The sequence below is a fragment of the Parambassis ranga genome, unplaced genomic scaffold (assembly GCF_900634625.1).
Source record: "Parambassis ranga unplaced genomic scaffold, fParRan2.1 scaffold_61_arrow_ctg1, whole genome shotgun sequence".
Classification (NCBI taxonomy): domain Eukaryota; kingdom Metazoa; phylum Chordata; class Actinopteri; family Ambassidae; genus Parambassis; species Parambassis ranga.
The window spans coordinates 225,600-239,111 of record NW_021144807.1 but is presented as its reverse complement, the minus strand read 5'-3'; the positions used below and the strand labels follow the sequence as shown (position 1 = coordinate 239,111).

Here is a 13,512-nt window from a genome sequence, read left to right as displayed (position 1 = left end):
TTTCAGTAATGTCTCAATAAAAATGAAATGAACATCATTTCTTTCTGGATTTTAGTAGCATGAAATATAAATATTAGAGTGAAGTACATGTCATTCTTATCAATATCTAAATTCAATGAATGGTTTCATATTGTTTTTATTTACACTGTAGTCAAAAATGTATACATGATCTTGTGTAGAGTGTATAAATATCATTGTGAACAAAACATGGGTAACTTTATACATACATGATATAGTTGTATAAATGTACATTTACATCATTTCTATTTAACACTTTCTCACCCCTAGCATGCTCAAAAGCTGCAATAGGATTAAAATTGAATATTCTATGGACATAAAAATTAAAGGAACCTTCCAATACTAAATAAACATACTGAATAGCACTATGGTACCTCATCGAAGATATTTTCTAACTTTTGAACAGGATTCATTACAAAGTATCCAAATTAAAGCAGACATATTATGGTGTATTGCATGATGAGTTGAATTTAGAAGGATCAGAAAACATTTGCAAACATTGAGCTGTAATCATCACCGGTCAAAAATGACCTTCAATTGGATCAGTGAGCTATTTTCTTAACAAATAAACAAACAAAGGTGACCGAGTGTCTACATTTTGAAAATTCCAACAATAGACCGCTGAGGATGCACAAACTTTAACAAAACTAATAATACTATAATCTAGTATTCTACTGTGAAATTGATGTTTTCACAGTGATTTCCTATGACCATTACTTTTTCCCTGAATTTGACAAAATGTCCCTGCATTTTTGAACAGTACACTACTGTATTCACACCACCCACTGTAACAGAATAGAATAGTTTGGACATGAACAGTTGATCCTTGAATTTAGTTTGCTACTGGTTAATGAGTTCCATATCAGAGAGACGGTTGAAGCAAGGCATCTGGACTCTCCTGAATATAACCCGGATCACAGAATCTTCATCAACACGTTGCCAAATGAGTTGCAATCCTTTTACAGTAACAATGTAAAAATACAGGGATTTTTATACATAACTACATACAGCTATAGCTTCACAATAGTTACTGTAAAATAATTACACTAACATATTGGGATATATTTCCAGTAAATTACTGTGAAGGTAATGCAATTTATTATTATTATTTATTATTATTATTTATTATTTCTCAATGAATGATGTTAGAACATTTAGTTTAGTCTAAATTTAAAAGTAAAGTAAATTTAATTAGTTCCACCTCAAAAGCATCCATATCAACACTGTTATATTTTCAAAATGATCACCTGATTATTAGATTTAAGGATTAGAGTCCTTAAATCTTTGAGCACTTGGACAACTTCAACCTTTGATATGTGTCACAAACAGTTCTGTCCATAAACCAGTCAGTCTGATCACTTTATGTCTTTGGTTAAACCTGCTGCACGCTGTGTTGTATTTGCATGCAAGTTCTATTCTACAAAAGGACAACTGTACTTCTTTACCACACAGGAAATTTGAATGGTTTATGATCCCTGTGTGAGAATGGCCACAGATCAGCTGCCAGCAGTATGGAACAGGCAGACTGGATAAACGAATCCCTTATTAGACCTCCAGTTCATGAAAAAGACTTAAATACTGAGCTGTACTGCCACATTCATTTCTAATGGGCATTGTATTGTGCAGTATAGGCTATAGAAGTGCCCTTCTTATTTTACATTGTGTCCCATTATGAGGCCTCTTAGCTCTACTTATGCTCTACTACTTACATTATTTGCAATATTTTATATTTATTGATCTCCAGGGCGTGTCAGCTGACACTGGAGAATGAGACGCAAAAAGGAGGGGAGACCATGAGGGAAGATGTGTTGTCCCTATACCTATACCTTTCTGTAATTTCAAATGTGTTTTCTGAGATGTATATTTTATACATTTTAAATGTTCTATGCCATATTTCTATTTCTTAATGTGAATCGCCACTGCTGTTGAATTTACTTTGTGAACCTATAAGTCTGAAATGTTGGACATTTTTCCAGAAGAACTGTCCCCGGGCTGACGCGCATGTTCGGGCGTCACCGGCGCCACTGAGAGTGGGCGGAGAAGCTCACCGGAGCACAACAGCACAGCAGATGCGCACACACGGTCTGTCGGACGACCTGTTCACCATGGTGAACTGCGCGCTCAGCTACGTCCCCGTCGCGCTTGCCCTGCTGCTGGTGCTGCTGCCGCCATGTAGCGGGGAGTACTCCTCCAAAACCGACTTGGACTACGAGTTTGGGGACTACCGGGGAAAGTGGTGCATCGATGATCACGGTTTCGTGTACGGCATTGGAGAGGTTTACTACCCGAGTCCTACTGCATGCCCGTGCACGTGCACCGTTGACGGTCCCGTGTGCGTCCGACCTAAGTGTCCACGCATCCACCCTCGGTGCACGCGGATCAGGTATAAGGCATGCTGTCCGGTTTGCGAGGCCATGGCCAGAGTCTGCGTCTACGGGGGCAATACGTACAGACTTCTAGAGGAGTTCAGGGTGAGAAAGATTCAACCCCCCCCCTTCCCTATTTATACACACCTCGTCCCATTCATAAGTTTGCACAGCTCCAACTCGGTTCAATGAGGCACCTGCGCAATTTTACGCACACCTACCACAGCCTCTCAGTGGTTGATTGTATTTTATTGTTTCTGTTCTCCATGCATGCACTATTACTACCTTCAATTACACCTAGAGCATCTTGAAAGGAGATTATGATGATGTTTTAAAGGAACCTTTGGAGAACACAGACTACAGGGTCCACTCTGTGTGTGTGTGTGTGTGTCCGAACGTGTTTAACATGTTTAAGTTGTGTTAATTTGAATGATTTCTCAAATAACAGTACTATTTTAAAAATGATTCATGCCAGTTGTAAATTATATTATTAATGGAAGCATGACTGTGACATGAGAAATGGGGTCACTCATAGAGTGAGTAAAACTATTTCTGGGGAGTGAAACCATTTTTAATTATAGTATAATAATTGAAAATATGGCTTAGATATTTTAAATATGATATTTTGTGTATTAATGTTTACAATTTACTGGGTCTTGTTTTACTTAACGTAACAATGCTTCTCATCTTGGTATCACAGATGAGATCAAAAACCATGAGCCAGTGATAATATTTGTCCTTATGTTTCAGCTGTCAAGGTGCGAACGATGTCGCTGTGAGGCCAACAGGGAGGTGTACTGCAGCATTTCAGACTGCCCAGCGCCACACTGTGTCAACCCCACCTACGAACCCAACCACTGCTGCCCCATTTGTAAGACTGGTAAGAGTCGAAAGATTCTTTTTTTTCAAAGAATTGTCACATTGATGCAAATGAAGCCGTTTGGTAAACTTTAGTCATGCACTTCATTTTACCTTTCATGGGCTGGTATAGGTGACAGCATGGACGTCTGAATGATTTCACCACACATCCCTCACTCCTCCCTGTGCTGCTACAAACACAAACGTGCTGTCATATCCCATCTCACTGACTTTCTGCTGCAACACACACACACACATTTAATCTCATGCCCCCTGTGTGTGCAAAATACACATCATTAATAAAGCTGTCATTAATGCGGTGTGTGTGTGTGTGTGTGTGCTGCATCCCGGAAACTTACATCACGTCACACACCCCCAGCTTACAGAGCCATCTCTGTTATGTCACACATTCTGCTTTCATTGCCTCCAGTATTAAAGCCCCTTTTTAAGATTGGGGAGTTAGACAGGAATAGTAGCAGGGATCACAATAACTGCTATTATGAGTAAAATGGACAGTGAACGCAGCTAATCTTTATGGCTTGTAAAAAAAGATGTATGCTCTCTGCTTTCCAGTTGTCTTGCTCACACTATTTTATGGCACAGTTGTAGTCAAACGTAAGCCTTCCTTCTATTTTTACAGCTCTTCTGCTGGACAGACAGTGGGACAGATGGTTGCGTTTGTTACGTCACTGCTTTATTATATTTTTTTTTTCATGCCGCTGCCAAATTTCCTCATGTCAGCTGTGTTTTATCAGACACGGTCAGATCTGGCATCAGATGAACTGTACTTCCTGCTCCCCTGCTGACTGGCATTAGTAATTGTTTCACAGGTAGCTGCCAAGTAAAGGAACCCCCATCTGTGAATAAGGGATGGAAATGTTATCAAAGGCAGGCTGTTTACATTTTTGTGATATCATATATATTTAAAGAAAGTGGGTCCAAAAGGATTATTTATGTAAGGCTTTCTGTTCTGTTAGTACTCTGTTCTTCTTTGATTCCTGGTATTACAACAAAAGGTCAGAGCAATGACTAACATTTCATTGTATTGCTGACCCTATTTTAAAATGCATATCACAATTAACACTGAACATAACTAGCTAGCATTCTTTTGCTCCTGGCCACCTGATCAATATGAGTTCGATTTTTGCTCTCTATTTAGCTCTAATCTGGGTCTCTGGCAAAAATATCTGACTGAAGTATTTGAAGCCTTTTCATCATTAGCTTTTAGCTTCCTGCTGCAGATGCACACAAAAGCAAAAAAAACAAAAATAAAAAAAAATGAAGAACACTTAAGGTCTTCTGTGATTTTGCTGCAGTGCTTTGAGCTAAATGCTAACCTGTGCACACTAGTATAGAAGCAATGGCATTTTTCGTATTAAACATGATAAAGTGAACATTTTTAGGGGCTGATTTTGACATCACCCAGGCTTCATGCCAAGCCAGCCTGCTACATTCTCCAACTATACATTTCTTTGACACACAGCAAGAGGATACTTCATCAATTCATCAAGAAACAAGACTGCGATATTGCTAAAGTTCCACTCTCACACCTGCCCTAGGCTTCACAAGAAACAGTATTGTACAATATTTATTGACAGCAAACCCTGATGAATGGATTCACTTCAAACACAGACTGAACTGTCTTTCCTTCCCCTCTAGGTCCTAACTGCTTTGCAGGAAACAGGGTGATCCCAGCAGGTGAGCGTGTAAACATTGACGAGCAGACGGTATGCTACTGCACCTACCGGGACGGGACATGGCACACGCATCCCCAGGCCACCTGCGAACAGCACCCCCAGCCTAGCCCCACAATGACCCTAACCCGCACTGAGACCCCCAGGGATGAGGACACCAGAGGGAGAGGGGGGAGATATATTCCCAGACTGGATGTGATCCCATGAGTTTGTTAGTTTCATGTCTCTTAGAGGAGCTCTTCAGGTACAAATACACTCACTGTTCAGTTTCCAAAGCACCAGAGAATCTTCCTGCCCAATGCAGGACAACTTGACTCTGTTACCTTAACCTGAATCTAAAACTCTTAACACAAACTCTGGTCTGTCTCATCATGTGTACATCAGAAACATGAAAACGTGTCTACAATTTGAATTTATACATCCCATTCTTAATCCATAGGGTTTATGTTGACTTGCAGTCTTCGCTCTAAAATCTGTAGAATCTTTGATTTAGAAAAACAAGACAAAATCATCAAGTTGTGATCAACAGTTGTGTTGTCACACCCAAGATGTCTACGCTGCGGAGAGGTTAGCATGCTAACCAGCTAGCCATGGACCATACAGGTTAAGATAAGATAAGATAAAACTTTATTAATCCCGAAGGAAATTCTTGTGCCAGAGGTATCAAGTTACATTAATACCACTTTGTGCCACTTTTGAGCTGTCCCAAACCAAAAAGAGGAAAAAGTAGTTACTGGTGTTTTTGTCAAGTACAGAAATCATTCAATAATCAACTATGTAGTTTGACAATCTGCTAGCTGATAGTTCTTTACATCTACACAATACAGAACAGCATGTCGATCAAAGTGGCTTCAGTGACAACGGCAAACCTCTTAGGAGAAAGGTATGACACATATTCTTCCCTATATTTGTATTAAGTGGTAGGCATAAAACATGTTTAGTTCCAGCCTATAATATACAATGTCTTCACCGACCTTGATAGCATGCTAGAGTATGGGAGACGAAGGCAATGCTGATGTAGGGGAAACACATGTTGGTTGCAGGTGGTCGCCTGGTTTCTCTCCACAGCCATGCTGGTTTCCGTCTGTGAGCAATGACAGAGGCCAGGGATGTCCATGTAGACCAGACACACACACGAGAGCAGAAAAACAACAACACACTACCTGCACTAACAGATGGTGCATGGGTAGTGCATGCCAAACAGTATGTTAACCCAGTTATATACTGTACAAGAGTCTCATGTTGACACTCATGTCTCACGAGTCTCAGAGCTCCTGAAATTTGGCCTCTTACATTTTTAGTGTACCTTGTGTATCCTAGTTTCATTTTAAGTCTTGACCAACAGTATTTACAAGTACCGTACTCAGGTTTAGCATATACCGTGTTGTCTGGATTCTTTCTGAACTCCCACCATGTTTTTATTTTATCTCCCGTTTCTGTTTAAGAATTCAGCATATTGTGGTATCACTGAACTGTAAGTTGTCAAATAAAGATTTTCCAGTTAAGTCTTTCAGTGCACCATCTAGTGGTCTTTCTAAAACAGTGCAATAATGGATTAAACCAGCATTTTCACACAAAAAGCTTTCCAAATCGACAACACGACCACTGCAGACGCAACCAAGCACCCAAGATTAATGGCAATATTTAAAACACTGATTGTTTTTTCCCCATTTTCAGGTCAGCAGGGTTATGAAACCAAAGAACTGGCTACAATAACTGCATAACACAAGCCGGTTAGTATTGCTCGTCTTATGTCCTTTAGTGACTCTGCAGTGTGCTAGTAAGTACAGTCAATGTAGTCGTTGTGAAGACTTTAGATCCAAAATTTGAGAACATTAATTTAAGTTTAATTCAACTACAAAAACCGTTGCATTTCAAGAAATTAATATTTTAAATTATTCAACATGAAACCCTGCGTCATGTGCATAGGTTAAAGTATAATTTCTTTACATTAAAGGAAACCACCTGGTCGTCACAGCTTGATTAACAACAGTTTTTTATTGAAAACAAACAGGTGCATGGTCCAGCCTAGGCTATGCTGCCAGCGTTGGAGGCAATCCTGGGCCACAGGTCGGCACACTCTTTGGCCACAGGGCCTGTGATGGCTGAACCTGCAGAAAGACAAGAATAAAATGTAGTCCCAACACTGCACACTTTCAATGAGAAGTTACAATTCAGCTATGACATGGTAATAAATGCATAAAAACATGAACTTGTTGAGCAGATTAATGTTGTCTCATTCCTGATTGAGATCAGTCAGCCACAATTTGTCGCTGCCGTCTCACCCACAGTGATGATATTAATATTCCCTTCTACGACAACTCACCCAGCCACTGAACAGACAAAGCAAGTGCTTTTGGAAGGGGGAAATAAATTCTTACCAAAGTAACACCTCCCATTAGCACTGAGATAAGTACCATAAAACAACTTGGCCTCTCAAGCGCTAAGAAACAAACACACACCTAACAACATTTTGACAACATGACTGAAACACACCTTTCATTTCGCCTTTGTTGTTTACTATGACACCCGCGTTGTCTTCAAAGTAGAGAAACACGCCATCTTTTCGTCTATACGACTTCCGCTGCCGTATCACCACCGCAGGATGTACTGTGGAGAGAGGAGTCCGTTCATTCAAGCTCATCATAAATCCATAGAACACCCATGTCTGAGGTAACCTCCATTTTGCTGTACAGACATAATTACTGTGACATTTAACTCACACACACATTCACACCGACTAGTTTTCATGACTTACCCTTCTTCCTGAGCTCTGGCTTGCCTTTCTTGACTGTGGCCATGACCATGTCACCGACTCCTGCAGCAGGCAGACGGTTCAGACGCCCCTTGATGCCCTTGACAGAGATGATGTACAGGTTCTTGGCACCTGAAGATCAGAGAGCATCATAATGTAGACCAAATGCACAGAAGCACCAAGCACCTCCAGCTAAAACACTGTCAATTTTGTCTCATCCCTGATTGAGATCAGTAAGCTACAGAGTTAGCTGCTGTCTCACCCACAGTGATGACATCAATATTCCCTTCTACGACAACTCACATAGCCACTGAGCAGACAGAGCAAGTGCTTTTGGAAAGGGAAGACAAGTAGCTAAGAAAATTCCAGACGTGGGCTCAGCTGACTAACCCAAACAACTTGTAATACCCAGCACAACGGCCCTGAGTTTGTTTCAACCAAACACTAACCAGGCAACAAGTGAAGCAAAAAAAACCCTGAATTGCATTTTGAACACCAGTAAGAGCCTTTTCCACATCTACTTTGATTTGAGTTTTGACTAACCTCAGCAAAACCACAACATTTGATTTGTGTAAAGGGTAATCTGAGATGTACCTGTGTTGTCGGCGCAGTTGATGACTGCTCCCACTGGGAGACCCAGTGAGATGCGAAACTTCGCTCCGGACGAACCACCACGTCCTGTGGAAAGAGAAACCTTGTTAAACAATTTTACCTCATAATACAGCCACTGGTGGCTTTGGCCATCTCAGGAACAAAAATGATATCATCACAAATGTGAACACAACAACCACAATGCCTGTAATTAAAACTTGTGTTAACAAAACTGCAGTCTTATTTACAACTAACAAACCAACTTGTTTCTTAGAGGCTGAGGCGTGACAGACATTGATGCAGGATATGATACCACACCTAATTTGTGGATATCAGGCACACCAATGTTTCCTAATTCACTACTACTTACTCAGAAAAATGACTTTTCAACTATCATTTAGTCACTAAAGTGGCACAGAAGCTGACATGAAGTGCATAAATCCCACTTTGGTTTACTTAAGTCTTCAAAAAGTCCTCAAACTACGTACAAAGCACAAGGAACCATTTCACTTAGATTAATATGGTGTTTGATGTGATTAATATGGTGTTTGATGTAGTAACGTAGTAACGGTACAAGACTATTCTTAAACTTATGACCTCTTCAGTAAGGAATGAGAGCTACGCAGTGCGCATCACAATGTCACTTATTAGTGTAGTGTGCGTTTAGAAAAACGTTTACATCAAGAACACATGGACTATCAGCAATTGACGATACTTGCATGTACCGGCTGTGCTAGCTTTCTTAGCTAGCAGTAACTAGCCACAGCTAATTCACCTAATAAAACCACTCACATCACTGTCCGTTGGTTTAGATTCACTAAAAAGCCACGATATTAACATAAAACAATTTAATGTGTCTACGATTAAGAGGCAGTGATAAAAATACACATTTTGGCCCTCTTGCTTCACTCGCTTCACGCATACATGGCGCTGACAGTGAAACATGGCTTCCGTCAGCTAGCCAGCAAAATGCTATCATCAAAAAAATAGCAACTTGTTTTCGTAAACATAAAACTAATCAGACATATATTTTGCATTTGTCTTTCTATAACACTCCAGCAACCTTTTAAGACCTGACGTGTAGTAAAAACAAAAGATGAGGATGGATTTTACAGGCTGGGTTTCATACCTCTCTTAGACATTGCTGCAGTGAGGAAAGAGGAAGGCGGAGAAAGGAATTGTGGGATATAAAGTTGAACGGAAGTCCATCCGGGTCACCGCGATGATCGGCGCTGCGTTCAGGGGCAGTCAGAAATATCCCACACACGGAACTAGCATTGAACTAATTGTTAAGCATTTCAGACACCGTTTTATAAAATATCAAGTCTACAGCGTTACGCTTTTTAAATTATGATTATTTCAGTGCACGTTGTAGGCCAACAGAGTTTTTACCTATTATGTCGATCTGGTATGTGATGCATTTAGGCATCATTTAGGCATCATTTAGGCATTTTAGGCAACAACTGAGAAACAAAAATAGTTTCCGGGTATTTATTGTTAAATTTGTGAGTGAAGAAAAGAGTTTTTCAAATCACTGAATGCAATGAATGAGTGCTAAGAAATCCAAAATGTTTTTGTTAATTCTGTACTTTTGCGATTTTAAAAGCAGCCATAAATCACCTTTCGTTGTTAATTCTGACCACTTGGGGGCAGCAGACGTTGCTATAAAACCAACAACAACTTACACAGGAGTACTGCACGCCTTAATGCACCCAAATAAAAGTTATTGCATGCTTTTCTATTCCTTCTACTCTATAGAAAGTTGTCAAAAACAATCAGATAAATTAAACATTTCATACAATCCACTTATAGCTTTCATGAGTATTAATGAATGAATGAACGAATTTATTGTCACATGTGATACAAGTACAAGCACAAGCACACAGCGAGATTAAGGAAGATGGAGAACGCCACCGAGCCACAGCCATCAGGCACCACCACACACACTCCTGAAAGTTGCAGTTGCAGATGCGATACATACACACAAATCAGCACAAACATAATGACATTGACATTTGATTACAGTACACGTGGTAACGTAATGGAATTTTTCATGGACACTGAGGATGAGGGAGGAAGGCAACAGATATGGAGGCAGCCGTTTTTAAGGGAGGGCAGGGTTAGGGAGGGGAGTGTATGTGCGTCAGTACATGAGAGTGTATGCAATAGCATGACTGAGACCACCAGGCAGTACATCAGCTGTCCTTGAAGGGAGATAGGAAGTTTCACAGGAGTCAGATAGGAGCACATACATATTGTACATTTTGTAGGTGGATAAAAGTGTTGAAAGAAAATACATGATTGAAGACAGTGTTTAATATCTGATGATTAATTTTGCTTAATTAGAAGACAAACATACAACATATGTAGATCCCTCATACCAGTGCTGCGGTGCGCTGCAGGGTTTTGGCCAAGGGAATTAATAGAAAATACTGCAACTTTATGCTGCATTTAAGAAGGTCAGTAATATTTTACTGCTACAAATCTGTTACATTTTACAGCACTGAAAAGAAACCTGAAGCTTTGTTAATTTATATATGTACAGACATGTATGAACTCCAGATAATTCAAAAAGGGGCAAAGCTGATAGATCTCAAAGAAGAACTTTGCAAAAGAGGACACCTCAATGTGAAAAGATACGAGGAATCATCGGAATACAACTTGCTGTCTCGTCTGATCTGTAATGTCAGGCTGTGACTGACTGTGTCTGAGTGAAGGCTACTCTCTGTGGACAAAGATCCTCCACAGAAATGCATTTAAAACTAGGAGAGCAACTCTAGGGGCCGTCTTGACATTTCAGATTTTAGTCTGTTCTTTGTCTACACCAGACACCTGTCATGGAGCATGCCAATAGAAAATGGCTTACAATATTCTTAACAGTAGCAGTCTAATCCGCACTTTGACAGATGCCTGGTAAGGAAGAGCAACAGACAGAAGTTAAAATGTCAAGGTGTGCTTTCAGTTTGTGTTCAACCGGCACTGTGAAGTCTTCACCACAACACTTTGACATTTTTTGAGAGTAGAGAAGTTCTGTTAGGTCTAGTTATAATCAGTGTTTATGTCACTAATTTCCACCCCCTAGTGGCCAGGAAATGATTACTATACCTTTAAAGCTGGAGGCAAATTAGCATCCAAATGTGATCTTAGCATTACAGCCGTACCTAAATCATTAGAGATGTTACATGAAGATTTATTGAGATATCTGTTCAAATACATTTTGAAAGTTTCATTTAAATTGATTCTAAAAAAATTACTCTGAAGCTCACCGAGTTCTTGTAAAGATCATTTAACACTGTCTGACAAGGGTGGTTTTGCTGAAACCCCAACATTTCTCATATATAGCAAACATAAGGTCAAGCATCCGTAGTACCTATAGCCATAATATATTGATCTGACAGAAGAACAGGTGAGAGATGTGTAAAGAACTTGTGTTGTCCAGGCAGGTGTTTGTGCAGGTGGCCTTGTCTCCTTGTCATGTGGATACTATGCAGCTATATTGCTGTCGGACATTATTCAATAATTCACATCCAGCGTTCTTCCTCTGCTCTGTGTCTGTTCTTCTCTTATCAAAGGTGTTGAAGGGAAAATGGGCTCTCTTCTATTTGTCTGACAGTAGCTCCGTAGTACACCATATGCATGCAGTGCAGGTTGGTTAACCTGATTGCCCCTACATCACTCAATGTTCAGCCGCTTTTCTGTTTGACAAGATAAATCTCTCCAGTATGCTGTGTAATGTTTACTTACTTCTTATTCTACATAAACCACCATGGGATTTACCTTTTAACAGAAATTTCCCAATCAGGCTCAATCTGGCATCTTTGCTTCCTCCAAACCACTAGGTGTCGCATCGTAACATTTAGATCGCGTTCAGACCAAAAAGGACAGTTTGCGCCCATCAGTTGCGCAGCTTACATTCTTACATTTGGTTTGCTTGGTGGTCCTGAATGTAACTTTGTAGCCATGTCAAAATAAACTCTGGGCAAAACATTTGTAGTCCGACAGATGTTTACACACGGCTTCTGTGTGCAACCCTGTCCCAGTGAGCCCGGAAATATGACATCGTTAGCTGGATTCACTAGCCACATTTGCGTTCAGACCTTAGCCAGATTTCAGTGAATCTATCCGGCTTTATCTGGATTTGTGCTGCCGAGACTGAGAAAAAGACTGGGACCGGCTGAACAGAGCCCAAGTCACTCAACCCACTGTTTTAGACTATTGTAATTTAGAGGCCTGTGGGGATAGCCTTCCTAAAGTGGCATTATGAGGAATTGTAGGCTTTATTTATGAATTTTGAGAAATTTGGTGATCTCTGTGTATCCTTGGTTTTGTTAAACTTCTCTTCCTTTATAGATTAAAATGTACCAATGGCCCCTCCTAGAGGAAAACAGCTAATTATTAGACTGAGATGTTTAAGATTATTAGCATTCCCTTTTCAAATCCTCTTTGCATGATGCACATACCAGACATGTACATGCAGATTGATTTTGTCCAACACTCTGTGAAGGCAGAAGAAATTCAGGGACAGAAAAGTGGTGACTGACAGTTTTAGTAAAAGAAAGAGAGACAAGAAAGAGTTTTTTATTTTTATATTTTTTTTTAATTAGAAAAGTGTGTTCTGCCTCCTATTCGTGGCTGTCCTCTTCTAACCCTCACCAGCCAGTCTCAACTCTTGTGTAATGATGTAGGAAAACATTAAAAGATTTCTCTAACACATCGCCAAGGATTCTGGTGTTGTTCTGGCCTGATGCTCAGCATTTACCTGTCATCACAGGGAGGTGTATTCACATCACAGACATGTCCAGCTGACAGCAGAGGAAGTTCTAATGAGAGCAATGTTCTGCCTGCAGACACAGCTTGGTGGTAACAGGTGAGTGTTCTCATTTGAGCTGTGAAAACCAGCAGGCATGTATCATCCACCTTCTGCTCCTGTCTCCACTGTCACCTATGATGATATTTAAGAAATGTTTTCCTTTTTTAAACTCTTTAAAGATTATGATTTTCTTCAGAGAAAAAATGTACACTTTTCTTGCTAACTTTAGGGTGAAATACACATACAGGCTTTTTTTCTACAAACACTGCATAATGTGAATTTTGTCATCAGAAGACAACCTGAGAATGAAATAAACTAGAACTATTCCCATCAGTGAAAACATACTACTGCCCACTCCTCCTCCACTCTTTTGACTTTTGGTAGCCTATATATATCAGCTACATGTGTCTGGTAGGTAAA

General features: G+C 40.1%; 2 protein-coding genes across 2 annotated transcripts; one reads left to right on the top strand and one right to left on the bottom strand.

Annotated features, from left to right (window-relative positions):
- Positions 1–2,123: 2,123 nt before the first annotated feature.
- LOC114431195 (von Willebrand factor C domain-containing protein 2-like) lies at positions 2,124–5,143 on the top strand. Its single transcript, XM_028398797.1, has 3 exons — positions 2,124–2,489; positions 3,135–3,264; positions 4,902–5,143. The coding sequence occupies exons 1-3, from the start codon at positions 2,124–2,126 to the stop codon at positions 5,141–5,143; spliced, it is 738 nt and encodes a 245-aa protein (XP_028254598.1).
- A 1,772-nt stretch (positions 5,144–6,915) lies between these two features.
- On the bottom strand, positions 6,916–9,488 carry LOC114431201 (60S ribosomal protein L23). Its single transcript, XM_028398805.1, has 5 exons — positions 9,412–9,488; positions 8,286–8,369; positions 7,695–7,823; positions 7,433–7,546; positions 6,916–7,047 (listed from the first exon to the last, which is right to left on the bottom strand). The coding sequence occupies exons 1-5, from the start codon at positions 9,422–9,424 to the stop codon at positions 6,965–6,967; spliced, it is 423 nt and encodes a 140-aa protein (XP_028254606.1). The 5' UTR covers positions 9,425–9,488; the 3' UTR covers positions 6,916–6,964.
- Positions 9,489–13,512: the final 4,024 nt, after the last annotated feature.